Source organism: Poecilia formosa, unplaced genomic scaffold (assembly GCF_000485575.1).
Source record: "Poecilia formosa unplaced genomic scaffold, Poecilia_formosa-5.1.2 Scaffold609, whole genome shotgun sequence".
NCBI lineage: Eukaryota > Metazoa > Chordata > Actinopteri > Cyprinodontiformes > Poeciliidae > Poecilia > Poecilia formosa.
This window is the reverse complement of record NW_006800548.1, coordinates 97,419-125,242: the sequence shown is the minus strand read 5'-3', so window position 1 is coordinate 125,242 and position 27,824 is coordinate 97,419. Positions and strand designations below refer to the sequence as shown.

The following is a 27,824-nucleotide window of genomic DNA, read 5'->3' as shown; positions in this document are numbered from 1 at the left end:
CATGTTCTGCCGAACGGCCCTGGAATCTCCATAAGGAGATAGATGAAGCAGTGCTGACATGTGGAAGTTCCTTAACATAATCATAATCCTCTTCTGAGAAAAAAAACAACCCCAAAACAACTTACCTCAAATGACGGTCGGTGATCTGAAGTAAAAACTCTTTTGCGTCAGAGTTGTGTTGATGTTGTTTGATACCTGAGGTTTGATGTTAAGTAAATCAAATATTATACATACTTCTGAAATTTGTTGCTGTTTAATTGCTAAAGCACAGTGCAGTAAAAGTGTATAAAAATTGTACAAATTAGATCACATCCGACAATATTGAATAAAATTAAAAAAAACATGACATTAACTGTCGTAATTAAAGAAACCAGAAAAAAAAAGTTTCCTCTCTAAACTGCAGAACATATTCTTTAATAGAAACAAGTTATTTTATAAGTCATGTTACCTTTTTCTACAAAGCATAATATTTTTTTTTAAAAGATACAGTAAACTACTCAAAATCAAAGATCTCTGCCTCTTTCTCTTTCCAAAAAGCAAAACTGCGATCGATGTACTGACATATTTCTTCATTGCTGAAACTGGAGATATCAGTTCCGCCGTAGAGCATGTTCTCATCAGGCGTAGGTGTTTGAACGATGACTTTAGGGACCTGTCTAACCTCTGGGAGGCTGGGTTTCACCACATTGGACGCGTCTTCAGATTCACTCACAGCGTTTCCAAAGAATTTCACTTTAATGTCCTCAAAGCCGTCCTTCCACTCACGGTTCCCAGCCTCAATGTCCTGCACGACGGCCTTGTGAAACTCTCTGATCGTCTCCCAGGGGAACGTCCCCAAATGGTCGAAAACTTCGAAGCACAGCAAGTGCCTCATTTTCCTCTCATCCACAGGGAGATCCAACTCCAAGATGTGAAAGTAGCCCAGCATGAAGAGATCCAGTGTCAGGCTGTCGTAGTCGACTGGCACCCCGTCCAGACGAGGTAGGAACTGCTCCGGGGAGAAGAGGGCCTTCTGCCTGTGGAGCCTGTGGAAAACATCACAAGATTGTTAAGAACTTACAAATGTTTGGTTTTTTTACATATTTTTATATTGAATCAGTAATTTAACATAGGCACACTGCTTGTTTTCTAAAGGCATAGGTCGTGATTTCAAAATATTTTCTTTCTTACAGTAGATAAAAGTTGAAATGTGAGATTTACAGTCATATAAAGAATGTTAAAATGATGAATGATAGTGCTATATTGGCCACCGTCAGCATGAAACTTGATCTGTTGCTTTCTCCAAATGGCTCAATATTAGATCAATTTTGGAGAAAATGAAAATGTGGAATAAATTTGCAGCCGTTAAACTCAATACATTAAAAAAAAAAAAAAAAAAAAACTTAGCAGCTGAGAGCATTTGTATTCCACATGGTGCCACATCTGTTTGTGTCTTTCTGAATTTCTGAACTTTGTTACACTGTAATCCAGCCAAATTCCCAAGATAACTGCTCCCACTTGAATATTTTTTTATTATTATTATTATTATTTGCTGTCATCAGACAGTAAACCAATTCTGAAATGATGAGCAGCCCATAAAGACTGTATGTCAAATGCTACTACACCTCAAAAACCCTGATTTTTATATCACCCCAGGCCATTCTAACAAAATCACTCTACTCATAAGTTAAAGATAACATGCGAGTCATAATTTGATCACTCAGACCCTCCTTCTGGTTAATAAACCACGAGATGTTTGCATGTGTGCTGCTCATTCATGCTGATGTCAACTGCTGTGTGGTTAAATGAATGTGCTGCTTTCTCAAACAAGACCACACAAGACATCACTGGCAACTGCACTCAAATGAAGGGAGCGAAGTTTTCTTTTTTTTTCTTTCCCCCCAAAATTGCTGATGTGTTACAAAACAAAAACAAAAACACATACAGCTAGATGCAGAAATGTCATGGTTAATTATTCTAAAAAGTTTAATGTGGTATCCTAAAAACTGTTTTGAAAGTTTGTCATGTAGCAGAAGTAGCAGAACTACTACTTCTGCTAATACTGTTGCTGCTAATACTAATACTGCTGCTCATGACGATGCTACTGGTAATACTACTCATGCTGTTGCTAATACTGCTACTGCTGCTACTAATTCTACTGCTAATGCTGCTGCTAGTCCTGCTACTACTAATACAGATGTGGCTACTTATATATTACTATTAACACTGCTAATAGTTCTATTATTACTGCTATTAACACTGCTACTAATACTATAATTACGAGTTCTGTTGCTACTAATTCTATTACTACTATTAGTAGTACTGCTCTGCTGCTACTAGTACTATTAATACTACTGCTGCTTTTACTACTACTACTGTTACTAATAGTAGTAGTACTCCAAGATTACTACTACAGCTACATTTATTTACCACAGAGCGCCACAGAAAGTCATTTCTGCCTGTTGCCATCAGGCTTTACAGTGGCAAAGTCTGTGCTAATTGATTCAATTTTTTTCTGCACTCATTTGTAGGTTATTTATTGATTAATATGTTGCATGTGATTGTAGGTTATTTATTGATTAATTAATTTATTTATATCTAGTCATTTTGAACTTATCACTCTTAGGTATATATATATAACAAACTTTGTATGTTTTACCTATGATGGAGTAGCTTTCAACAAATAAGCAATTTCCCCTTGGGGATCAATAAAGTATATTCTATTCTATTTATTACCACAACTACTACAACTACTACAAATATTAACAAGGATAACAATTATAGTAATAATCTTGTCATTGTTGTTGAAGGTATTTTCTGCATCAATATGCACTCATATAAACTCGTGGATAAAAATGCTTGTTGAGTGTACAACAATTGTTTCGATATCTCCAACAGTGTTTCAGCATATCCTCTAGGTGTCATCAAATGAGTGAATAACTAGAAACATGCAAGTCATGGGCCAGCCTTGGAGCTAGAGTAGGTATGTCAGATATTCGGGTGTATACATCCTTGAGATATGAAACCCCTGCCTATTCTGAACTATATGGAAAGACTAAAATAGACAGAAAAACCAGAAGAAGTCCCGTTTCCAGTTTACCTCCAGCCAAACATTTCGAAGAATGTATTCAGGGAAGAGCAGACCAAAACCTAACCTACTGGCCCACATGCAAAATGATGAGTGGTAAAAAAAAACAAACACTGCACATTACTGAGTGTGAACATACCATCCCCAAAGGGAAACTTTGTGGTGGCAACATCATGCTGCAGGCATTTTCCATCTACTTCACAACTACCCACTTCTTCATGTCAGGCCATCTCATCAAGTCCTTGTGAAAAAGTTGCGCTTGGGGTGTAATGTTACAAATCTAAAAGAGTATACTTTTGCATTGGCCCATACCCAGTGCAGAAATGAAGAAGTGCTTAAGTACCGGTACCATTGTAGAATAATTTCTACTGAACACTGGGGATGTTTTTATGTCATCCAGCCTTACCTGCGTATCTGTCTGGAAGGGACACTGGAGATCATTTTCCTCCAGTTTCCCATCATCTTGTTGACGGCACTTCTCTGTTTAAAGAAATGGCCCAATGAACTGTTCATCATAACGCACTCGTCATTTTCTGCGCTGCCTCTTTGACCAGAACCATACTCATCATGGCTCCCTGGGTTTCCGCTGCTCATCTTCCTTTCGACCGCATCCCTGCTCTTCAACGTCACTGTGTACACAGACTTTTTCCAGTGACCTAAGAACAGGACCACTATGCGCTCCTTTCTAAGGCTGATTGTTTCCTGAACATCAGCGACACTCTCGTCATTGTCAATACCAGAGTCGCTGTTCTGGTCTGCTTCGGCAGCCGGTTTCAACTCTCTCAGCTGTTTGTCGAGGTGCGCATCGTCAAGCTGCGCGGACAGACAGAACGCGACACTCTCCTCTTGGTGATCCAACAAAGATGTGTTCTGTTTCTCGAAATTTGACCTCAAAGTCCTCACGGACACTCCGAATTGATGGATTTCGTCCTCGATGCTCTCCCTGCGCACCCTGTTGGAGATCTGTCTGTCTGGTGCCTGAGAAAACACAGTGATGAGTTCAGTGTTGGGCATTTTACAGTAGGGCTGGTCTGTCAGGTTGGTCATGAGCAGAGACATGCTTTTTACGATGCCTGAGATCCGGCCACACCACACAGGTAGGGGAACTTGGCTCTTGAAGTTCCTGAACTGGGTGTTGACAGTGATGTTGACTATGGGAGCTGGGAGGATGTGCCTGAGCTCCTCGGCGAGGCGGGCCAGCTCCAGCTCATAACCTGCGCAGTTCCTCTGAAGAGAGACGTTGGCAATCTGCTGCTCCAGATAGATGAGGTCATCCTCTGTCAGCAGCTCACCAAAGGGTCCCAGGATGGCATTGTGGGCTTGGGAGTACCTCCAGCTGACTTTGGCATATCTGCTCCCGCTTTCCTGTAAAAGAAGAGGCAAACAGCAGGCAGATGAATACAGGGGATATTATTATAACGCCCGTCAAACATTTTAAATGATTTGGCATGTGAGGGAAAACAGTAATGATACAGTAAAACGGCTATACAGCTCTCATCCAAACCTCAAAAATATGACTCGACTCACAATGCGTTATGTGTGAATGATTTGTTACGAGCAATTAAAAATAAACGGTGACTTTAATGTAGATGTAATGCAGATATAAAACAGCATTACAAAGTCACAGCACAATTTGTGCTTTTCTCATCATAGTATGAACAGGGTCAAAAGCTATTTGTTTAGGCGACGCAATGAGGAAGATTGAAACGACAGAGAAATCAAACATTACTAATAAAGGGATTAACGTGGTAAAACAGATGAAGTAGTAGTTGGAAATATTTCTCCTGGGGGCTAGACTTGTGTTTTGAATATCAGCGCTATATGAAGCGAAGACTGACAGTTGTCAGCAGATTTAAAGATTATCATGCACACTACTGACAATACTTGTGGCAGGAGTTTCTCATTTAGATTTAAGTACAGAAGTGGGAAAACCTGTCCAAGTTCAGTAAGAGGTCTTAAAATATATATATATATTTTTTTTTTTCTTACCGCAGTAGCATATTCTCACGCAATTTTTATTTTATGTTTCAAGAAACATCCGTAGGAGCAAAGTTATTAGTACTCATTCTGGAAATGCTTTGCACACAAAAACCCTTTTGCCAACAGGACAGCACGTACTCCCCTCCTATAGCATTTCACATGATGACATTCTGCAGCTCAAACCCAGAAATGTTCTGCAGGACTTAGATCTATGGACTGAGATTGAAATAGAATAAGCTTGATTTGATCACCAACAACATACTACTTGTAATTTGACCAGATGTTTCTGAACGTTTGAAGGGCCGAAGGGCAGCTCTTTCTTAGCTCACTGGTAGAGTCCGCTAGACCGGATAAACTCAGTCAGTCTCATCTGACTAAAACAGAATTTGTCAGTAATTGATATAATTTGTAATACTGACAAATTATACAAACTATACATGTTTACATTTGTGATGGTGGGACACAAAAGGAGTTTTTTCTGTCATCACTCAACTAGGTGCCATGTTGTTGGCTATTGTGAAGACTTTGTGAAAAATTATTCAGCTACGTTTGGTTTAAGAGGATTGATAGGGGTACCAACTATAGTCGCAAATCACATTTCTTTCCCCCACTGAATAATTCAATTAAATGGCATAATGCTTTTTTTTATTTCCACTGTACATTTGGGCTACTGCAATGCAAAGGTAAATTCATTTAAAGGCTTCTTACACTTTTTTTCAGCGGTGTCAGTAAATTTGTCCACACCGATACATAAACATAGATCAGACTCAACAGTTAAAATCACTTTTTCTAGTTTTATATCTCAATTCCACGATGCAATGGCTACAATACTAGATTTAAAAAATATATATTTAGATATCACCAACAAAGACTCAAACAGAAGTTCTTTTAAGGGGCTCAAATTAAACAAAGGACACTGGTTTTTATTGAAATTGACAATTATTTCTGACTTTCTTTATATTTGAACAAGATAACTCCAAGCTACATATATACTGTGAAGATTTGCTTTGAGTTTCTGCTTTCTGTTGCAACAAGAACATACTTGAACATTTCCAGTCACTGCTGACCAGTTCTACCCATCAGGTTTGCCAAAGTTTAGACCACTCCAGCCATCATGACATCTCCAACTATAAATAATACTCTGAGACTCATTTTTCCTAGCTTGACATGTAATGCAAAAAAAAAAAAAAAAATCGAGACTATGATAAAACGATTCCACTGAAAAGCAAATCTCTTGGGGAAGAAAGTTGCAGCAACCTGGTTGCATAACCACTGTTAATTAATACTTTGTTGAAGCCCGTTTGGATACGATTTCAGGATTCAGTTTTCTTTGGTAGGAGTCTGTCAGTATCCCACATCTAGACTTGAACAGAGAGCACTAATTGTGTGACCACAGAGATTTAGCTCTGTACCTTGGCTAGGCCGTTCCATAACTAACTTTACCTCTAATGAAATCCTTCTTTTGTGGATTTGGATGTATGCTTGGACTCGGTCATGCTGACAGTTATAGCCAGATCCCTGAAGGTTTTGGGTCTAAACTGATTGCTCAAAACTTTATCCATCTGAAGAAAAATTAGCTAATGTTCGGTTCAGGGGAAATGTCCGGGTTAGGCGGCATAAATCAACAGAAGTCCATGCAAGACCCAATTGCAGTGAGATAGGACCTTGTGTGTTTTTGTGTTAGATGCTGTGAAATTGCTTATTTCACAGGAGGTATCAGTCCTCTTCTCCTGACAGATACCTTTGTACAATGTGATCATTTTGAACCTTTACAGCTTTTCTGTAGCTTATTGCTTAAGTCAAACAGTGAAAATGAGCGACTATCCAAAAAATATCTTTCTAAATGGCTGAACTTTATTTCAGGTTCATCTCATTCGCTACAATTGAAGCCAAGTGTGATCTAGACGGAATGTGAAAATAAAAATGGCTGAAATTAAAAATGGCTTCAACAGACCTTTAGCTTAAGGCTATAAAAAGCAAGGTTAGGACAGCATTTTATTTTTAACCAGGATGTGTACAGGACGTGTAAGAGCCACAGTATGTGTTGTTACACAGGGACGCCTGCAGCTGTATGTACTGTCGTACCTTGAGATTTTCCTTTGACTAAAGAAAAGAAAAATTATAGTTATTGCATTTTTTATTGTGTTTCCCCTTTGCTATTCAAAAAAATTTGGAATAAAATAAAAATTGTCTTTTGTGCCAAAATATTCTGGACGTAGCCCACATCTGCGTGCGTCTGTGGAGGTGAGCACATGTCCATCCTGAATCTAAATGTTATTGGTCAGTTTACTTTTACTTGGCGACTTGATGCTCTTTCTGTAAGTTAAATGTGATTATACAGTGACACCCCATTCCGTCTCCCTCGACCGACCGTGACACCTGCCGCTCTCTTCCCCAGCGTCACATTGCACTGGGAAAATTAAATTTGTCAAAAAGAGTAGAAATGAAGAAAACACTGTCGCTTCACCTCCGCCTCTGGAAGTCTCAGACACACCACCTGAACCGGCGAATCTCCGTTTCTGACTCTGTGCCATGCACATTGCATTCCTATCATATCTGTGTGTGTGTGTGTGTGTGTGTGTGTGTGTGTTTGGTTTATGCGTGTCGGGGATGCGGCTGCATTCGTGTGGATTAGGTGCAATGATAGCTTTGTGCGTACCCTCCGTTAGCATCCTGCAGGCGCCCCTGCTGTTACCTATTCTATCTCTAGAACCTTGCTGGTCCATCACATAAGTATGTTTCATAAGTAATTTGTCTTTTGAAATTGATGAGCTGTTCTGACAAAACAACCACTGTTTTTCTAAGACAAGGGTCTTCTGCTGCAGTGTCTCATTTGCCACTTCCTAATTTAAACAAGCTAAATGTAAGCTAACCTTGCTTTATCAAAGAAGAAAAAGACCTTCTGAATAAAATAGATTTTTTGCTGATTGTGGACAATAGCATACCTCAATATCTGAACCATCAGTGTGAATGTTAGTAGCTTTTGAATTAAATATAACTTATGAAGCACTAGTAGATGTGGGTGATGACGTTACCTTCCTCCTCTGGTCCTCTTCGTCCAGCAGCCGCGCCTGCAGTTGCCTCACCATGACCTGCCTCTTCCACTCAGCTATGGGCTGACCTGTCTCGTCGTGGGTGGGCACCAGATAGTCGATGTCTGACAGGTTAGCCTCCTCAGTGGGAAGGACCACCATCTTGCTCTGGCAAGAAAGCAAGAAAAATGGTTGGACGTGGCGCATAAACACACTCATGAATCTATAATTCCTTCCAAGGAGCCAAGTTTTCCTGTAATCTATTGATAGGGGTTGCACCTTTCTCAAGTTGAATATGTGCCGAGTGCCAAAAATAGCTACATTAGATTGTGTTTGCACAAAAATGTGTTACCCCCCCAAAAAAAAACCTCTTAGCAAAAACACTTGTATATTTTGGCATGCACTGCAGTGTGTTATTAATAAAATTCAGATGGAAAACTTAAGTTTTAAATTTAAACTATCTAAATCAAAAGAATATCTCGCTCTTCATAAATAGGAAATAAATTTAGAAAATCCTGAGAGTAACAGGAGTGTGCTCAGATTATTTGAACTTTATAATAGAGCGGTGAACTTACCGCTTGTCCTGTAAAAACTCCCGACATCCCTGAGTCTTTCAGCGATTTAATGTTTTTCATGTCACCCAGGAGTTTTTTCTCAGCCAGCAGGTTCGTATCAGGAAACGCTGTCTTATCAGCCGAGGCACTTCTCTCACTCCCAGCTGCCTTGGATTGATTAAAACCTTTAATAACTGCAAGATAAATCAAATGTACTTCATGCTCTAATCACTTTTCATTGCAGATTAAACATAGACACTAAGTATTAAACAGTACCATTCCCCACACCCCCACTACTTTGCTCAAAGAGTTATTAAACAAGATAAAGAGAGATGTTTGCCGTACCAGATGCAGCGATCTGAACTTGCTCTAGTGTCCTTGCTGTGCTTCTCTCTGCAGCAGAAGGTAATGGAGGCTGAGGGTATCTAGCCTCTGGTGGCTCCTCACACTCAGGTTGCTTGAAAGATCAGGTTTTAGGTTGTTTTAATTTAGCAATTGCAAAAGAAATGGAAAGAACCTCAGTGTTTACCTTCAAACTATCCATGTGACTGTCTCTGCACTCCTCGCTCAGGCTCCCGTAGTAGTCCTCTTTGCTGCGTGAAAACAACACAGTCGGCTTCACCTTGATGTCCTCCTCTGCTGGAGCGAGAACCTCAATGGATCTGTCTGTCCACGACGCCTACACACATCAAACCATGAAAATATGGACAATCAGAAAACTACAATGTGGCTCAGATCATAAAGGTAAGGATTAGACTCTAGTCACTGCTGTTTGTTTATTGGGATACACTAATATTAGGACATTATCTAAATATCTGACACAAAGATGAAAGATCAACTAAAGGTCCTATTAGTCAAATCATTTCTCTATTCTACAGCCTAACCTTTCAGATAGTGCTTCTGTAAAAAAATCCGAAATGCCTCTTTTTGTCTTCGTCTTTCTCTTTTAGAAATGTTTCGATCTGCTACTTGAGACTGGATTGCATATTATTTTTAAATGAAACCAGATTGTCTCTCTCTTTCTCACTAAACAATTGCCTCTGATTGTCTGCAGCAACCCTAGCAAGGAGCCACAATTTCTGCAGACAATTTCTGAAAATCACATCCTATTTTTGTGTGCAAGTGTTTCAGGCTGCATGCATTCATTTGTCAAGTTAATGACTCTGGGTTTTCCTACACAACTGTGCTACCGTTTAGAAAAATCTGCATAATAAGGGAGACAGTATTGACTGCTTCAGCTTCCTCTGAGTCATGTAGGATTGTTACAGTACTAAAATTTCCAACTCTAACAATAGTAAGAGAACTATTCTTGGTATTTTTAATACTGTAGCAACATTGGGTTTTTTCTGATAAAGCAATACAACTCTACTGAAGCATCTTTACAGCTGTTGTCTGACAGCTTTTACTACTCTGTGGCTTTTAGGTTCATCTCTTGAGGACTGGTATAAGCTCATATTATCTATTTAGATATTAGCAAGTTGGTAGCTTCAAAGCTGAGTTACGTCGGTCTGAGGTCCCCCGGCTAGCTTGGATCCCCCCACCCTCCTGCCCTTGTGAAACAAAGAAAATGCTGTTCCACTGTAACATGTTGAAATTTTATTATCTTTATTAGAAAGAATCCTTTCAGAAAATGTTTCTACATTATTGAAACTGGCCATAAGTCTCAGCATTGCCAACAGGTAAAATATGTTTCTACATTTTAGCCTAACTTGGTGTAGCATTTTGCTCCAAACTGTATGAAACATCAACAGCATTACTGATGAAACTTGGAGCCGTTTCGCTGAACTTTAAAGCTACTATTTTTAAGTGCATGGTTTAGATTTTAACAGGGTATCAAACCTGGACTCAATATTGGCAAATGCTTATTATTAAATAACATGAGGGGAATCCTGATTAGGGTATTCAGTATGTATTCAATATTCCCAAGTGCCATCTGTTGACAATCTCAATCCAATCATGGTCTCCTTCTCTTGTCTTTTCATAACTAAAGCTCATTGATTGGGTTGATGACGTTAAGCATCAAGGTTAGGTATCTCATTATTAGACCTCAACGTTTCATTACTGAATACCCTGACATAATTATGGCTAGACAATTTGTTATTCAGAAGATCTAACAAACTGGTGAAATATGGAAGAAAAGAAAAAAAAGTGGAAAAAAAACTGGCTCCAGCTGTCAGTGAAAATTTGTGTAGGCAGTTCTCTAATCAAGTGAAGTCAAATCTTGACAAAATTTGTGGCGGAGAAATGTGGGGAGATGGTTTTCTATTTTACTGGCTACCAAAAATAACATTAGTCTGAACATTATTTCACTAAAACAAAGACCAAACGAAGGAGAAAGAGAAGAAGAAGAAGAAAATCTTCCCAGGCAAAGCAAAAGTTTAGGAGTCATAATGGAAGGTGCCATGTTAAGTCCTGCAGACATCCTCTGTAAAAGAAAAGAACAAAAGGAGTGTAGTAAGGGAGCGTGAATAAGTGGTGGCATTCACACCGCTCCGGGGAGGATGTAGGGTATATGGAAACATTTAGGCTCCCTTTAATGAACCTGCATTGTCTTAATGCGCTCCATACACAATGCAAATCAAATTCAGCTCTCTAAGGACATTATTAGCAACCAAAAACATCAAAGGCCCACCTAATATGCTGCTGCATGCTGTTGTGCTTTATGTCCAAGAGGTGGTCCTGCCATTTCCTCTCGCTCGGCACTTTGATGTGGAGCTACATAAAATATGCTGTGACACTGCTTAGGCGGAGAGACAAACTTCCCAGAAGTTGTGCAATCCACAAATAGATAAACAACATTACGGTCTGGGAAAAGGGTGGGGAGGAGGCCTTGTGACCCTTCTCGTAACAGTTCAATGTCCTGAAAGCAGCGCCTGAGCCGTGTGTGCGCGTTTAATTGGACTCGTTGGCCAGAAAACATTTGGTTTTCATCAGCACTCCATCACAGTTGCCACGCAGCTACAGATAGCCTACAATTGGCTCGGAGCCACTCTGCCTCGGTCGAAGACGAGAGAGAGAGAGAGAGAGAGAGAGAGAGAGAGAGAGAGAGACCTCGATCTCCGCGGATTAACAGCCAAGAGTTAGGAAACAGTGCTGTCTCATTGTCTTGCATGCAGGAACAGTAATCTTCACTCCCAAAAGGGCGAGCCACATGAGAGCTTAAGTGTTTCAGAACACCATGTGTACTTAAAAGACACGACATGTAACGCAGCGCTGGAGTCAGTCTTTTAAAGCAACCTGCTTCCATGTAAAAGTCGTCAAATTCCCGGTGATAAATTGCAACCTGGAATGTATACACTGGGTGTGCATTATACACAGACCACTATAGTGTAAATACATTCCCTCTCGCATGGCAGCATGCGCTCAGGTTCCCTAAGCCGAGGTAAATGCTTGCGAGGCTAATAACTGACAATGTGTTTTGCCAACACTTACAACATTATTTGCATCTGTCACCGGGAGATGAATGAGAAATAAATTTAATTCATTACTTCTGCTTGCGATGGAAAACTCTAATCACTCTGGATGAAAATGTCGAATCTAAAAAAAAAAAAAAAAAAAAAGGTTACAGGGCTCAACAGGAAAGCAAAAGTCCACGCAAAAGTCAACAATCACAAAATAAAGTACAGCAATAAGCCTGTTGTATTAGTCATGCCTAACCGTAACAGGCAATAACTGATCAGAAAGTAGGCAAAGCGCTGCCAAGACATCTGCCAGTTCAGGCCTCGTGGACAGAGTGTACAAAACTTTCCTTTCATTTCAGAAAAATAATTACTCAGCCTGGCTAGTCACTTCCTACCGCTCGGAGAGAATGAGGGAAAATAAGACAAAAAAAAAAAAAAAAAAAAAAGAGCAAACTCACAGCGATCTACGGGGAATTTACCGACCTGACGCTGCTTTCCACACCGGCCGACAGCCTGTCAGGAACAAACTCAGGCGGCCCGGACGTCCGAGGGGGTCAGTCCCGCGCTGCCGACGTGACACTGCCTCATGACCTCGGACCACTTGTTTAAAACCCTCTCCAGCATCTCGACTGGTGGCCAAGACCCGTCAGGCAATAAACAATAAACCGATCGGAGAGTGGCGTTAATAATTAATCGGCGGGATTGGGTGGCTGGTAATGTCACTAATGCATGGACAGACAAATGGCCGTGTTGTAGCACGACGGGAAGTATCAGCGGAAGAGCAGCTGGAAAATAAGACATTTTATCCTCGCGCACTCAGGTGGTGTTTTTCCAACAGCTCCCGGATGAACACAAATACTCCACACTAAAGCAGGTAATGCTTATCCATCTGACCTTGTTTCAGCATTCCTAGTACTGCTGGCAATAGCATGTTGGGACAATTTATGTTTTTTCACAGCAACTTGAATATAACTGACATTAAGTCAAGTTCAAACTACAAACCTTAGCATACTTTATCGAGATTTTGCACCAAGTAGTCGGCCTTCACAAAAGAAAAATAATTTATTTCTATTCAGCCCCGTAACTCTAATACCCTTAAAAAAAATCCAGTGCACAACCAACCTGCCTTCAGAGGTTTTTGTGTCATCAAGGTTTCATTGATAAAAAGCAGTGCAGGTGAGAGAATCTGTTGCATATGCAATGGATGTTTGAACTGTTCACACACTTCACAAATCTGGTCTAAAGTGGAATAAAGAAAGAAAGCCATCGTTGGAAGAAAGCAACATGAAGATCCAGTGGTAGTATGATAGAGGCCAGCTACCAAAATGGTGGTTGCCAACCATTTTCAGCCCACAGACTGACTGCTGTTGCAGAGGCTTGTGGAAGGAGAATTTCTGGTGAAATAGGTCCAAAAATAATGTGTTTGGCCAACATGCAAAGCTCAATGTGTGAGGGAATCCTAACATCATGCATCACCCTGGAAACAACATCCGCACAAAGAAAAATGATGATGGCCTCATCATCCTGTGAGGGCTCTATAATTTGTTGTAGCCATGTGTTGCATTGGCCCATCGCAACTTATTGTCTGCGATTCTGCTGCAGTTTTGAGGTCGCATTTCGGATCTTTGTTCAATTTCATGAAAAAGGTTTGCACCAGGCTTCAGCTGTCACACAGATGGCCTCGCATTTTAATTGAAACTTTTACGATTCAATTAGCGACTGAATGATTGTCCAGCGTGTTTGGCTGCACAGCTCAAATCATCAGCCCAAATGCTTTCCAGTTGGTATGGGGTGTTCGCATTAACATCTACTTTGGTTTTCTCCAAATGTGTTGCTGTCGAATCTGACCAAACATTTCCACTTTGGTTCCTGCGGTGTAGGTCTTGCGGTTTCTGAAGATGAAATGCGACACTTCCATGTTCTACTTCGATAATGAAAGCCTTTCTCCTGACAACCGCGCCAAACAAATCACACTCGATGACACTTTTTACGATTGTAAGAACAACATGCTAACCAGGGCCAAGTAAGGTCTGAGAGGAGATTCTTGTCTCTGCAGAGCGACTGATTCCAGATAGTATGAAAATGGCCTTTTGCACCAGTTTTTTTTGTTTTGTTTTTGTTGTCTTTCCATCTTGCGTTAACCCACAGCTGAATGTTGCAGTGCTGCATTCTGGCAAAACCTCTGATTCTATACATGTGTTTATGATTGGTGGTGATATGATGAAGTGCATTTGATTAGCAGCACCTGGCTGCTATTGACCCCCAGATGGAAACAGTAAGAGCTTTTAGAGTTAGGGATTTTGTAAACTACAACATGTAGCATGTTATGTGTGGTTGTCTTTGGCCGTTTGATTATACACAGAATTCAAAGACCTGACGAGAACCTGAAGAATTTGTCCTGAAAGGTTAAACATCACAGTGGAAAAGAAACTTTGCTTTTCTCTGTTCATGCTACAAAGCAAAGCGTGGTCGTATTTGGCTAAACGTTGAGTAAACGTGATGGAAAAACTGATCCAAGTGAAACTGATGTGAAACTTTAGAGCAAACAATGAGCATTCTGTCAGATTACGATCTCGGTGAATCTTGAATGAATCATGTGAATGTTGCGGTCACAAAGTCTTTGTCGTACGGAAATGTGAACCTGACTCTCTTCCAGTTCTTTTTTTTTCTGTTCTGATTTATACATGTAATTGTATGAAAAGTCATTTCTGCGTTGAATTAAATGAAATTTATAAAATACAAGTGTTTATAATACAAGTGTTTGCTACAGCCACAGATCTCAATGTGGTTTATTGGGTTTGTGTGTTTTGAATGCACGTTTGCTTTTTGAAGGAAAGGTAAAAAAAACTTATTTTCTTCTCATCTGACTAAATCACCTTCTCCCCCATGTTTGCTCCACCACCTACAATACTTTGTGGCAAACTGAAAACAGTACTTCTGTTGGCTTTCTTTCAGCAATTACTTATTTCTTGCCACTCTTCCAAAAAGACTGTTTTTTTGTCATCAAAAGTCTCTTCCACCTGAGCTTTGGATCTCTGCCATTGTAAATCCTTCAGATTTATAACGGCCCTGTCGACTGCTTCTTTGATTAATGTTCTCCTTCATAGCCCATCATTTGGGGTAAAAGGTCATGTCTTGGTAGGTTTGAACTTGCATTCACCCTGCCCTGTTTAGCTCGCTGTCAAAAAAGTCCAGTTCGTTTGAGGAGGTTTGAATGCAAAATGGAGCTCTAATGCAGACCAAAGAAGTGAACTCTGGTCCACCTAAAGGCTGCGGACTTGGTTCAGTTGAAGTAAACTCTGGCACAGTTTGAATGCATATAAGCAGGAAGTGGATTACAGTGCAAGGCATTCTGGGTCAACAGAGCCAAAAATAAATGTGCAAGTCTAGCACTACTGGGAGAAGCTGCGAATTGTGAAGAAGGAAGTTGGTCTTTTTCTGAGGTTTTTCTTTGATTTGTTCAATAGTTGTTGCTGCAGCACCACCACAGGCGAGGAGGTAAAAATGTTTTTCGATTAGTATGGATCGTTTGACACAGTGTAGTGTGAAAGCAAACCTCGCCAGCTGGAAATGTAGCAAATGTTGCAATTTTGGTCCCTAATCAAACCAAATCTACCAAACTATCAGGTGTGAAAACATCCTAGAGGTATTGGAGTAAGTGGGTTGACTAAAACTGCGTCCTATATTTTTGTGTGAAGAAAAGCTTCACACTGCTGCTGATGTTTATCTGATTGGAGCCGTTGATGAGATGCAAACTCAGGACAGACAGGGCAGATTCTAACATGAACGTATACAGACAACTCTCTGTTGTTTCTGTCTCCAGATTTAGAGATGCACTGCAAAAACACTAAATCTTACCAAGTAGTTTTGGTCCAGATTCTAGTGCAAATAGTACACTTGAAATAAGACAAAACTAACAGATAAACTTTTTAGTAAAAAAAATAGGAGCTTGTTTTCAGATAATAATGAATAGTTACTTGTAAGTTAATTTTGTCCTTTTTCAAGTGTACTAAGATATTTAAACAAGAAACTAGACCACAAATACTTGGTGTGATTTTGTGGTTTTGCAGTGTTGCGCCAAAATGAGATCTGCCACCTTCTGAAGCATTACAGAGTCGGCTCCCTTCATATCACAGAGTCAAACCTGCCGTCTATTACTTAAAGGTCCGCAGTCAAGACGACCTCTTTGTTAACATCAAGCTTTTGTATCCACTTCAACCAACACACAGCCAAGAAACACGATACACCCTACAGTCTACCAACTACACACAGTCCCCAGAGGTGACAATCATAACACTTCCAAGTCAATGGAATAAAAAAAGAAAGAAGAAGAACACATGACACAGAGGATCAGACGAGCGTTTGAAGTCGATGGCATCCTGCTCTCCTTGGTACTCTGAGGGATTGAGTTGCTGGTTCCAGGCATCAGAGCGGTGAAAACACTGAAACATAAACCGGCAGATCCCGTATCAGGCTCGGCCCCTGGGCCCTCCACCTGAGCCGCAGGAGAGTGGTAACCGATAGGCCCTCAGGTAGCAGCGACTCCGACCGCCTCTGACGCCACAGCGGCCCCTGTGCTAATTAGCTCCCATTGTTTATATGGGGGGGTGAATTGTTTGTGAATTGGAGCCACGGCAGCCACGCCTCACTGATTCCCCATCATCATCATCCTCTTCACGGAGGAGTGCTAACCTTCTCAGCTGACTTATTTATGGATTCCTTTGGAGTGCACCTGTGGTTACTGTGTGCCTTTCCACAGTGTTTGATGTTTTTAAATTTTGTTAAAGCAAGTTTTTTAAAACGTCACCGTCAATCTGCAAATTTGACTTTCACTGATGCGTGGAGAGAAGAAAGTCGCTCTTGTCCTTTGAAACAAAAATTGAACTTTTTGACCCGCTGAGCACACAACTGACTGCACCATCGTGCTGTACGGACAATTTTTTTTTCTTGAGATGGGACAGGCAAAAGTATACAATTGGTTCTTCTTTGCATTCATCAAACGGACAAAATCGCAACAAAATACTTTGACGTTTGAACTTGAAACACGAGGAAATGAGGAAAAAGTTCCTGAGATGTGAATAGTTTTGCAAGCATATCGCTGTGGGGATTGAAGGACACTGTTCAAAATCAGGGCAACGAGCTGCAACCTTGATGTCATAATTGGTTGTAATCCTCCGTTCGAATTCATCGTCAGCATTTAGAAAGAAATACGAATCGCACGTCAAGCTGTTACCACTAAAATATTCATCTCATTAACAAGCATTGTGCTTCCCGCACACCAGAGCTAATCCCATAAAGCCCTCTGAGGCAAACGGAGAGGAATGGATCTCCTCCTGATCACACGCCATTGTGGCCTGTAATGCCTTATTAAACACAAAAGCCTTCATCTTTCATTCTCTTAGAGCTCTTAAACCGAGAGCAGCGCAATCAAGCAGAGTGGAAGGGAGCAGTTCAGCGGAGTGACAGGCCGGGCCCGAATCAAATGCATGTTACAAATTAAGAAAATGATTCACGGAGGCTTCAAGACTTTCCAGATGTTTGCTGTTGACCGGCCTCCCCCCACCACCATTCCCCGTTCGGAGCGCTGATTTGTTTCACGTCGAAGCCAAAGAAGACTCAGGTGAAGGACGGGAAGCAGAATCAGATTGCAGTTAGCCTAGCATTTCAGCTATTGGCAGCTGTTTCTGTTGGACGGTGGGTGGGGGCGCTAAGGGGCAAAAGATTTTTTACACTTACAAATTTAAGGATTTTTTTTTCTAGTGATAATCCTGTTCTCCAGTTGTACTCGGAGCTGGGAAATTCAGACTTTGCCGATTAAAAAAAAACCAAAAATCAAAAATCAACTGAAACACCCTCCAAAGTCAGATTTCCCACTGGGAAACTGCAAGCAACTCACTATCTCCAGTTAGGACTTATAAGGCAGCTTTTCAATATGGCCGCTCCTCACATCAACAGATGTAAACTGTGGAGGAAACGTGTTTGTTTCACAAGACACACATGGAAGAGAGCGTCTGAAATCAATGTTACAGACAGCGCCTGTTACTCTCAACTGAACACATTAAAGGTAGTGTTTGCTTATGGAAAATAAAGCAAACACTTTATTTCCCATAAAATAAAGTGTTTTATTTTATGGAAATGTTTGTTTGTAAAAGCTACAAACAATTCTTGTTTGTAGCTTTTACAAACAATGTTCGTAAAAGCTGCTGCTAACAGTGTTTATGGGTGTCACCATGTTGAAACCATGTCTTCTTAACCAGAACACCTCAGGTCTGATGTCAAACCCAGCCCCGAGTTCCCATTTCCCAGGTAACTGGATCGCAGAATTAGGTAATCAGTGTAATATCCAGTTTGGAAAGTTGCAAAATGTCTCCAGTTCAGTCAGGTCAAAAGACGCTCTATGACGTTGGGATTTGGTAACAGTGGAGGTCACTGGAGTACAGCGACCTCGCCATCATTTACAACACACCAGTTTCAGGCGATTGGAGCTTTGTGACACAATGCATCAGCCTGGTGGAAGAAGCTATCAGAAGATGTGTGCACTGCAGTCAGAAAGAGCTGGACATGGTCAGCGACAAAACTCAGGTAGGCTGTGGGTGTCAGGTGACCTCTGAGGTCAACAAGCCCCTTGCTGGATATCGTCTCTCTTTTTCAGTTCTCTGTAAGCCTGAGAGATGATTGTGAGCATAAGTCTCTACAGATCAGGGGTTTGTTCAGACCAGCCCATGACATGCGTGTGCATAAACAAGTATGTTTATACACAACATACTTGGGCTGACCAGCAGACAGATGTAGGACCAACACGATGTGCCCACTGGATTAAAACAAGATCAACTTGCTCAAACTTGCTAAAAAAAATCAGTTGTTTCTTCTATACACAGTAATTTTGACAAGATGAAGTATAATTATTACATTTCCAATAAAAGTGTTACAATTGTGTATCTGAGAATATGTCTGCGTATTACATCCCTTTTATTGCAGAAGACGCACTTTGGTTTCCTGACAAACACTATGTGCCCTTCAGACAGATGAATTTTGATGGATTGACAGCTAAAAAACTATAGATTTTATTATCTAGTTTTCAATACTTGCATCACGTGTAAACATTTATGAGATGTTATCGCTATCCATTCAACACCCACACCAGTCTACAGTGGGTTCTCAGTTCAAACTCCAGGAAGTCATCTTCAACATGTCCAGATTCCTAAATGCATTGGCACGTGATTGGCTGAGTTGCTGCTTTTGCTAAGAAGCAATTGAACAGTCGTACCTAATAAAGCGATTAGTGTGTGTCTCCATTAAAAGTATTTTACATATTAGAATGTGTCATCCAATGGATCCCAATCATTTTGTTTGATATTCCTTCAAATCCCCTCAGAAAGCAGCAGAAGGGCAACAGTCTAATATTTCTGTTTACCAACAGCAAGCAACTTTACTGAATAAAGAACAATCTTGTTTTAACCAAAAAATACATGACACTCGGCCTGTCACAATAAACAATAAACCAGTTACTGGCATGATACACCATAAGATGCTCAATCATTTTCATTTGCAAAATATTTATCGTTGTTCTCTTTTCACCAAAAACTGAGAGGTAAAAGTCGTCAGTCTGGTGCTTTGGTCTCAACTAGCCCTTTTGTTGAAAGATAATTTCATTTAACAGAGATTTCATAATTGATTTTATTTGCTGTTTCTGTTGTTTTCTCTATTTGTTTTGGATCAATCAGACCAATCAGAATGGAAAGGTTATTGATTCTGGAGGATGCGTTCTTGCATCATTGTGCATCATTGTGCCATTATTACTATTATATTACTTGAAAATGGTCTCAAAACAACAATATAATTGTTTATCACAATAAACGATATTTATCGCAATAAATAATGCGTCTAGCAAAATTTGTTATCGTGACAGGCCCACATGAGACGCACCTACAGTTTATGTTAAAGTGAGACTTCTTGCTTCATTGTTATTTTCCATCTGCTGAGCATGATGTGCCATTTGAAGGTCAAGTTAAGATACAGTAGTCTTTGTATATTAACCTGGTCTAACATACATGTGCATACTGTAAGTGTCGGTTTCATTAGTTTTACTTAGAAAAATATTTGGGAAGGTGTACAGTTGAATTTCTTATTTTGCAAATATGTTATATATATGTATTTATGTTTTAATTTAGCCTTAAGAATTTGCACAACATAATTTTTTTAATAATTTTGAATCAGTTATTCAAAATTATTACGTTACTTTGAATAATTAAATCATGATCTCAAATCATGTACCCTGTACTTACCAAGAACTTGTTTAATCTTACACAAATTTTTTCATATACTACTTTGTACATTTACTTGAGTAAAAATATGGTGATACATTTTTTGGCGACTCTGCCAAATGGAGAGTTGCAAATGGAAAGGCAGTTTATGTTTAAAAACATAAATTAGGCAAAGGAAATGAAGCTGCGCCGAAATCCGCAGCTGACCCAGAAAGCTTACGTTCTTCTCTATGGCACGAAGGTACCTGGCACATTCAGAGTGCCCGTTGTACTCTGCTAAGTCTGCTGCTGTGAACCCATCAATATCCTCCTCTGTGGGGTTCGCTCCGTTGGCCAACAGGATCTTACAGCTCTGAGAAATCAAATGAGACGACGTCAGCAGAGAAGAAAATAACAATACAAATAAAACTGCTTGTTTTTCCCTCCCTCCCTTTTAAATTGTGCCAACAAATAAATAAACAGCTTAGTCTAACTTCCAGCTCCCCGTTCTCTGCAGCGTCATGAAGAGGGGTCCCTCCCCAGAAATCTCTGATGACTTTAGAACCCACGTGGAGCAGCTTCTCCAAGATGCAATGGTGCCCCCTGCTGGCGGCAAAGTGCATAGCAGTTGCTCCTTCCCTGTCTTGGCAGGACAAACCCACGTCGGTGTAGGTCACCTGAATTAGAAAATTCACAAAAACGCAGCTCAGACCAAACCAGCAGCAGCAGCAGCAACAACAACAAGGACCTCTTCAGAGAATGGTCAGAGAAATCCCCAGCACTGACCAGCCAGTCCACGACAGCCTGGCGGCCCATGTGAGCAGCAGCGTGAAGGCACGTCATGCCGTCGTAGGCCGTCAAGTGAACGTCGGCCCCGCGGTCTGTCACAAGGTACTGGGCCACGTGCAGGTGCCCCTCCTGGCAGGCCAGGTACAACGGCGTGGCCCCCGTGGCCGTCTGCCGGTTCACACACCTGCAGCCAGAACACGGACAGAGAGGTTACTGCAGCAACAGGAACCAAAAACTATCATGAAAATTACAAATGTATGCTTTTCGTAGAAGTAAAGTGAATTAAAGAGACAGAAGTACTATGTTTAGGTGCTTCACAAATGGAAAAACTGATGGGATTCAGGCTGGGAGTACAGATATCAACGTATGTCCTCCAAATGTATCATTTATCGTGATACATTTCTTGTCATGAGAAGAATGTTGATTTATTGTTGTCACAATAAATTTCAGTTAATGATTATTGTCAGTATTGTTAGTGGTACTATTCTCTCCACTGTTTGTTCAATAAAAGCATCAAAAAGTACCAATAAATGTGAAAAAACAGTTACCGTGTGAAGCTTAGTGATACAAATCTCACTTCTCTGTGACAGAGAAGTGAGATTTGTAAAAATGTTTTTCAAAAGCACCATTTGTTTGTGACAGTCATACATTTACCTAAAAAAAAATCTAATGACTAGTTCTTATCGTTACGTTTAGCGTAATCACAAAAGTATTGCAAAATATCATGAGAAAACTTTCCACTCTAAATCCATGCATCTATTTTTAATAGATGGGGAGATCAGGGCCATCCTAAAATATCCCCCTTTTGTGTTCAGTAAACTCTGTGGTCCATCATTACAGGCTTTTAGAGGGTGAGGATTGGAGGGTAGCAAAGGGAACCATGACGTAAAAAGCCTTCAAATAAATTTAGCAGGATCATGATCTCAAACTAAACACAAGGTAAGGTAATTTTATTTATATAGCACATTTTCAGCAACAAGGCTGTTCAAAGTGCTTTGCATGAATTACAAGGAAATACAACAAAACAACAAACCAAAGAAAAGAGCAGAAGAAGAAAAAAGAAAACAAAAAAGCATAGTCCCATGATTAAGAATGAGTAGTCTGTGATTAATAAACTAGTAGAGATTCTTGTTCTGATAATGTTGATCTAAAGTAATGAGTGTTTTCTCTAGATAAACTAATAAGAGTTTGTCTGGATTCTAAGTTTGTTCTCATTCCTGCTCTGGTTGAGTGACATTCTCTGGATCTACTTCACTCTAAAGGTTTGATTCATGTTCTGGGTTGAGTGAAGTATGCAAACTAAATGTTCCTGTTCTGGGTTGCTAAGCAGAATGAGAATCACATAATCACAATAGTGATAGTAATAAAATCCAAGTCTAATTTTCACTACATTTATTCAGTGGTAAGAAAAGCTCAAGTGAAAAAAAATAAATAAATAAATAAATAAAAGATCACCAATAAAGCAGTCATATAACTATCATAAAACTCAATCATTTTCAATAAAAACATTTTAAAAATGTGTTTAGAGCTTCTTGGAACTTCTAATTCTGTTTCTCTGGAAAAAACAACATTTTCTGTCCTAGCATTAAAAAGGTGGCCGTGTTCAGTTTGCCAAACTCCATTGAGCTTTAACTGAATTCATGTGCTTTGGTCATATGAGACTGAGATTGAGTTTTCAGGAACAAACACAAATGGGTGTTTGGTTAATGGTTTGAAGCAAAACGTCATCAATGAGACTTGTGCAAAAATAAGGGTTTGGCCAAATCGACATGGAAGCTGATGAAAAGACACAAAACAATCTTCTGTTTTCACAGTCATGTCAGAACACAGACTTAAACCCTAGAGACTGAGAGTAACAGAACATAGGAGAGGAGTCTGAAGTCCTGGGATTGTTCAAAGACAAATGGTCAAAAACTCCTCTCTGTGTAAGCTACAGTCATTTAACATTTAATAAAATACATCTTCCAGAACAATTTTGCCACTGGTCATTTACCAAAAGCAGTGTTATGTTAGCATAAACCTTTTCCCCACTAAATAAATATACTCAGATATATTTAAAGTTAAAGTTGTGCTATGTAAATTTAAAAAAATGTTATATATGTATATCTTTTTTTTTTCTACATATTTGTTAAAACTATCACTCTGTTGTGATAGTATTATATATGTGACAGATAATCTGTGAAAAGCTCCTCTGCCTTCTCCCTCTGGTTCTGTTGTGATCTCAACCAATACACAGCTCTGTCAGAAACTCAGAAATATGCTCAGGCTAGTTAGCTTGGCTAGCCTGACAGCAGAGAAACGTTTTCCTAAGTGGTTTCTTCGCCATTAGCACATTTAGCAGCGTGTACCTGTTGATTGACAGCACAAAGTCCTTCCTCCTGGCTCTGATTGGTTGTTTCTGACCGGGAGCGGCGCAATAATACAGATTATTTGTCTCATATTATACTGTTAAGACATGGTGACAGTTTTAACAAATATGTATTTTTGTAAAAGTTATCTACTGCAGCTATCAAGGTTGGAGTTACATGTTTCATTGTGAGTTCAGGCTACTGCAACGAGATGAATACACTGTGAGGCTCTGACTCATCTTTATTCAGCAACTGTGCTCAATTATTCATCAACAAAAGCAAAGTGATATTTGGTAAAGGAAAACAACAGGGATTCAAAGTGTGAGGATGAACTTCATTAACCAGCATGCTTTTAAAGTAGCCATACAGATGACTCCACATCGGATGACTGGACTTAAATCAGACTTTTATGTTTCTACAAAAGGCTTTGCAGAAAGGAGTCAATATGGAGGTCATGGTGTGACTCTGTAGTGAATTGTTTAAAAAAAAAGGGGAAAGTTATCCTCCAACCTGCCACCTCACAGCAGCAGCCTCTCTCTCTCTCTCTCTCTCCTGAAACTCGTCCTTTCACTTCATCAGTTGGACCTGACGACAGGCTATCACCCGCTGGGGTCACTGGGAGGTCACTTCCACTGAAACAGAGCACGGCTCAGTGTGAGCTGCACTCTCATCCTGCCTTCTGAAAAGCCATTGAGGTTTGAGCTCTAAATACTGAGTTTCAGCTTTTTAAACCAGTGGAAGGACAGACGATCATTTCCAAGGCACTTAAACAGGTTTGGTAATGAGGATATTTAGAAATAATTGGTGAAAAATCTAATTTTTACACCATTTAAAAAATGAAAGAATAACACTCTGGGAGTTAAAAATGCTTTAACTAAGACTTTAGCTGATAATAGCACTAAAACAAGTCACATTATTACTATTTGTATATATAATGCTTGAAGAAAACAGGATAAGAATAAATGTCTCAAAAAACAATCTGTGTTGACCTTCCAGCTATGCTAAAAACTTCAGGATCCCTTATTTGTATGAATCACATTTGTATATTTTCTATGAGCTGCTATAACATTTGAAACATTCATCTAGTTAGTTTTTAGTTTACAGATTTCCCACAAATTATGAAAACAACAAAATGCCGAGGTTGGATCCGGTTGGACAGTCCAGTAGAGAGGTTAATGGACTGGAACGGCCTCCATTACAGAGGTAACACTTTATTTGAAGGGCTGTGCATAAGACCGACGACTCTGTAATAAACATGGAACATGAACATGAAGAAGTCTTCATGAATGAAGACTTCATGAACTTCATGTCTTTTTTTTTTTCTTTTCAGTTAAATACAAAAGACACTTTTATTGAAAAGTTGCATTAAAAGTCCATTTAAAGTGTCAACGTTGCATTAAAAGTATCACTATTTACCAAATAACACTTCATGAGAGCAGTCATAAATATTCATGAAGACTCCTTCATGTTCATGTCATGTTTATGACAGTGTTATGTTAATCTTACGCACAACCCTTCAACTAAAGTGTTACCCAAACAGACACTTTAAATCACATTAAAGTTTGAAATTTCCCTAAATTTGGTTGTGAAAATTGTAGAAAAAAAAGTGATGCTTGTCCCAGTTTGAGAACACCAGGTCAAGGGTCAGTGGCTGAACTACGAGGGGCTAGAGGCTAATGCATCAAAGAATTTGATCTCAACAAATCCATGTTTAGAAAGCTTTGTTGTTTACTAATGCACATTTATATCTTTTAAATCCTGGAATGTGGATTTTTTTTTTTTGGGGGGGAAAATCATTCTACATTTTTTTTCTCCCCAGAATTATCAAGATTGCAACAGGGTCCTGGATTTCCACAAGTCTTTCAACGCCTTGTTAAAGTCTGGACCACAGACTGCTGCAGCGTGGTTGGAAACACACAATCCTCACCTGGGCGCCTCCTGGAGGAGAAGCTGGAGACAGGTGAGACCCCCATTGGCTGCAGCGTAGTGAGCTGGTACCGCTCCACAGGTTGTCTGAGCAGTGGCCACTCCTCCAACCGACAGGAGCCACTCAGTCACCTCCACACGGCCAAACCGAGCTGCCAGGTGAAGAGCCGTGGCTCCCGCCGCGTCGCCGTCCTGGAAAAGAGTCACAGAGACCTGCTGAAGAAGACGCAGGCCAAACTAGATCACTGAGGCAAACCGCTCCCCAATATCAGCTCAAAACTACAACAGATAAAAGGATCGGAGGATGTGCTGCTTTCCAGAGCTGCAGCACAAAATGTTATTACTGTTAATAAGCATATAATTAGATCTTAATTTGAGTCGATACAGTTCCTAATTCTGGAGGAAAAGAAACAAATAAAAACTTAACTGTGCAGTCGTTAAGAATGTTTAGGAGGTGGCTTTGCACCCGACATCTGGAAATAATTTCGATTTGCTACTGCTGCAAGTGGATCCACAGGAAGTCAACACATATTACACAAACAGCTAGTAATACATTAAAAAATAAATAAAAGTTCATGTACAGTACTGATTAAAACCTGCAGCCACGAAACGGCTCTTTAGGATACAAGTATTGAAACGAACAATCAAGTACTAAAACAATATAACAACATGTTAAGGTTACATGTAAGTTATTAGAATCGTGTCTCTGACCAACACAAAATTCAAATATGGTTTTCAAAGATTTTTACAAACAAAAGTCTAAAAAAAACTTAGAACTCCTAGCAGCTTCACTGTCCCCACTGATGATCAAATAATGCACTGGGTGACTTAATTTAGAAATTAGGTGACTTCTGAAGACAAGTGGTCGTACTAGTTTTTATTTAGGGGGATCAGAGTAAGGCTGAATACATATGGAAGCTACACTTCCATTGCTTTGTGTTGGCCTGTTAAAGAAAATCTGAATAGAAAATGTTGATTCATTTCTACTGACGTGACAAAATGTGAAAAAGTTTCAACTGAATAATTTTACAATGCACTTCGTGTCAAGGAGTAAGATTAAGGATATGACCATAATTTACATTTGAAGTTAACTGAAATTAACATTTATAAACACACACAGCTATTGATATGGTAATTAATGCATTCAATGGGTAACACAAAATTTAAAAAGCTAGCTTTTTGTAACTTTAAAAACATTAACAAAAGCTGTAAGTTTTGATGTAGCATTTACTGATCAGTTCAAGTGGAACTAGGAATAGTAAAGAAAAATTAACTGAGCAGAGAAGCATTTAGCTTACAGCATCCATCTGGATGACGTGTAAGATTAAACCACACCGTGACCTCTGGCTCCCGGGTCATGACCTTCACCAGCTTCATCACATCAGGCCTTGACCTAACCTGCCTGGGGAAGCCCAACCAAATCATGACAGTAAACTCTTCTCATGCTAACACAGGACACTACCTGAGCTTTTAGGGGTAGCAGGCCTTCAGTCACACACATTTAACTAGGTAGCAATGACACAGAGAGGCGCCTAATCAGTGTTTTTCAGTTATTGATCATATCCTTCACACAACTGCTAAATACAGAACTAGAAATTACTTTTCCACCATAACTTCGGCGGCCCCTTTAGCGCAGCGTCCCTATGAGCATGTAACTCATACCCACTTTTTGGCGCCGCTGCCTGAAGCTCATACTTAATTCCTCTTCAGGTCTTTTCTTTCTAAATACTAAAACTAGACATACCTCAACGCTGCATCCTTCTCGCTCCACGAGCCACTGCAGCTCCCGGATGTTACCAGTAGCTGCCGCATCGTGCGCCGCCGTGGCCCCGTTTGAGGCTCGTGAGCCCGCAGGAAGCCCGAGGTCGCTCACCAGGAGCTGCAGGCAATCCAGACGTCCACACCTAGCGGCGTGGTGAACCGGGCCCGCGCCTTGGGCATCGCAGATAGCAGGTGAAAGCTGACCGGAAGATGCTAGACTCCTCAGAGCGGTGAGGTCTGCGTCTCGAGCCGCCTGGATGGCCCGATGCAGCACCATGCTCAGCTTCTTAACGCGGAATATGGCAAGTTTCCCGGAGCACCGTGAGACACCATCACATGATGATTAAAAAAAAAAAAAAACACGACATGCTCTCCTCGTCTCCTCCTGAGCCTGGAAAGTGACACCCTGGCAGCAGCCAGCTGGCTGGCAGGGCTACTGGGGTGATGGAGGCGGGTGGGGGCGATAGAAGAGTAATGAAAGACGGCTGGAGGTGCAGCGCGCGCGGCCTTCTGTTTTGTGTGGCGGCGGCCATATGCTGGAGCACGCTTCAGTGGAGATGGGGTAGCCGAGGCAGCACGGAAACTTAAGTAACGGGAGAAGTCAGGATTACAATGAGGTTTTTTAAGGGTTATTTTAAAAATTCATCACAGCGTTGGAATTATGAACACAGGTGACCCATCTGGAATGGCGGAATCTACATTAAATATCAAACAGTCTGCAGC

At 40.3% G+C, this 27,824-nt stretch overlaps 1 protein-coding gene across 1 annotated transcript; it reads right to left on the bottom strand.

The window, feature by feature from the left end:
- Positions 1 to 234: 234 nt before the first annotated feature.
- On the bottom strand, positions 235 to 27,820 carry espnla (espin like a). The gene is made up of 11 exons (XM_007541462.2): positions 27,085 to 27,820; positions 25,342 to 25,532; positions 21,064 to 21,250; positions 20,772 to 20,954; positions 20,519 to 20,650; positions 9,163 to 9,312; positions 8,979 to 9,090; positions 8,655 to 8,827; positions 8,083 to 8,247; positions 3,474 to 4,432; positions 235 to 1,025 (listed from the first exon to the last, which is right to left on the bottom strand). Exons 1-11 carry the CDS (start codon positions 27,376 to 27,378, stop codon positions 494 to 496), a joined length of 3,078 nt encoding a protein of 1,025 aa, XP_007541524.1. The 5' UTR covers positions 27,379 to 27,820; the 3' UTR covers positions 235 to 493.
- Between the last annotated feature and the right edge of the window lie 4 nt (positions 27,821 to 27,824).

Bases quoted from the DNA above. Each gene is read 5' to 3' on its own strand.
- espnla (XM_007541462.2), bottom strand. From the start codon at position 27,378: ATGGTGCTGCATCGGGCCATCCAGGCGGCTCGAGACGCAGACCTCACC. The intron at 21,251-25,341 runs GTGAGGATTGTG...TTCTGGCTGCAG, and splicing joins CTCCTCCAGGAGGCGCCCAG to GTGTGTGAACCGGCAGACGG. The intron at 20,955-21,063 runs GTCAGTGCTGGG...TTTCTAATTCAG, and splicing joins AGGCTGTCGTGGACTGGCTG to GTGACCTACACCGACGTGGG.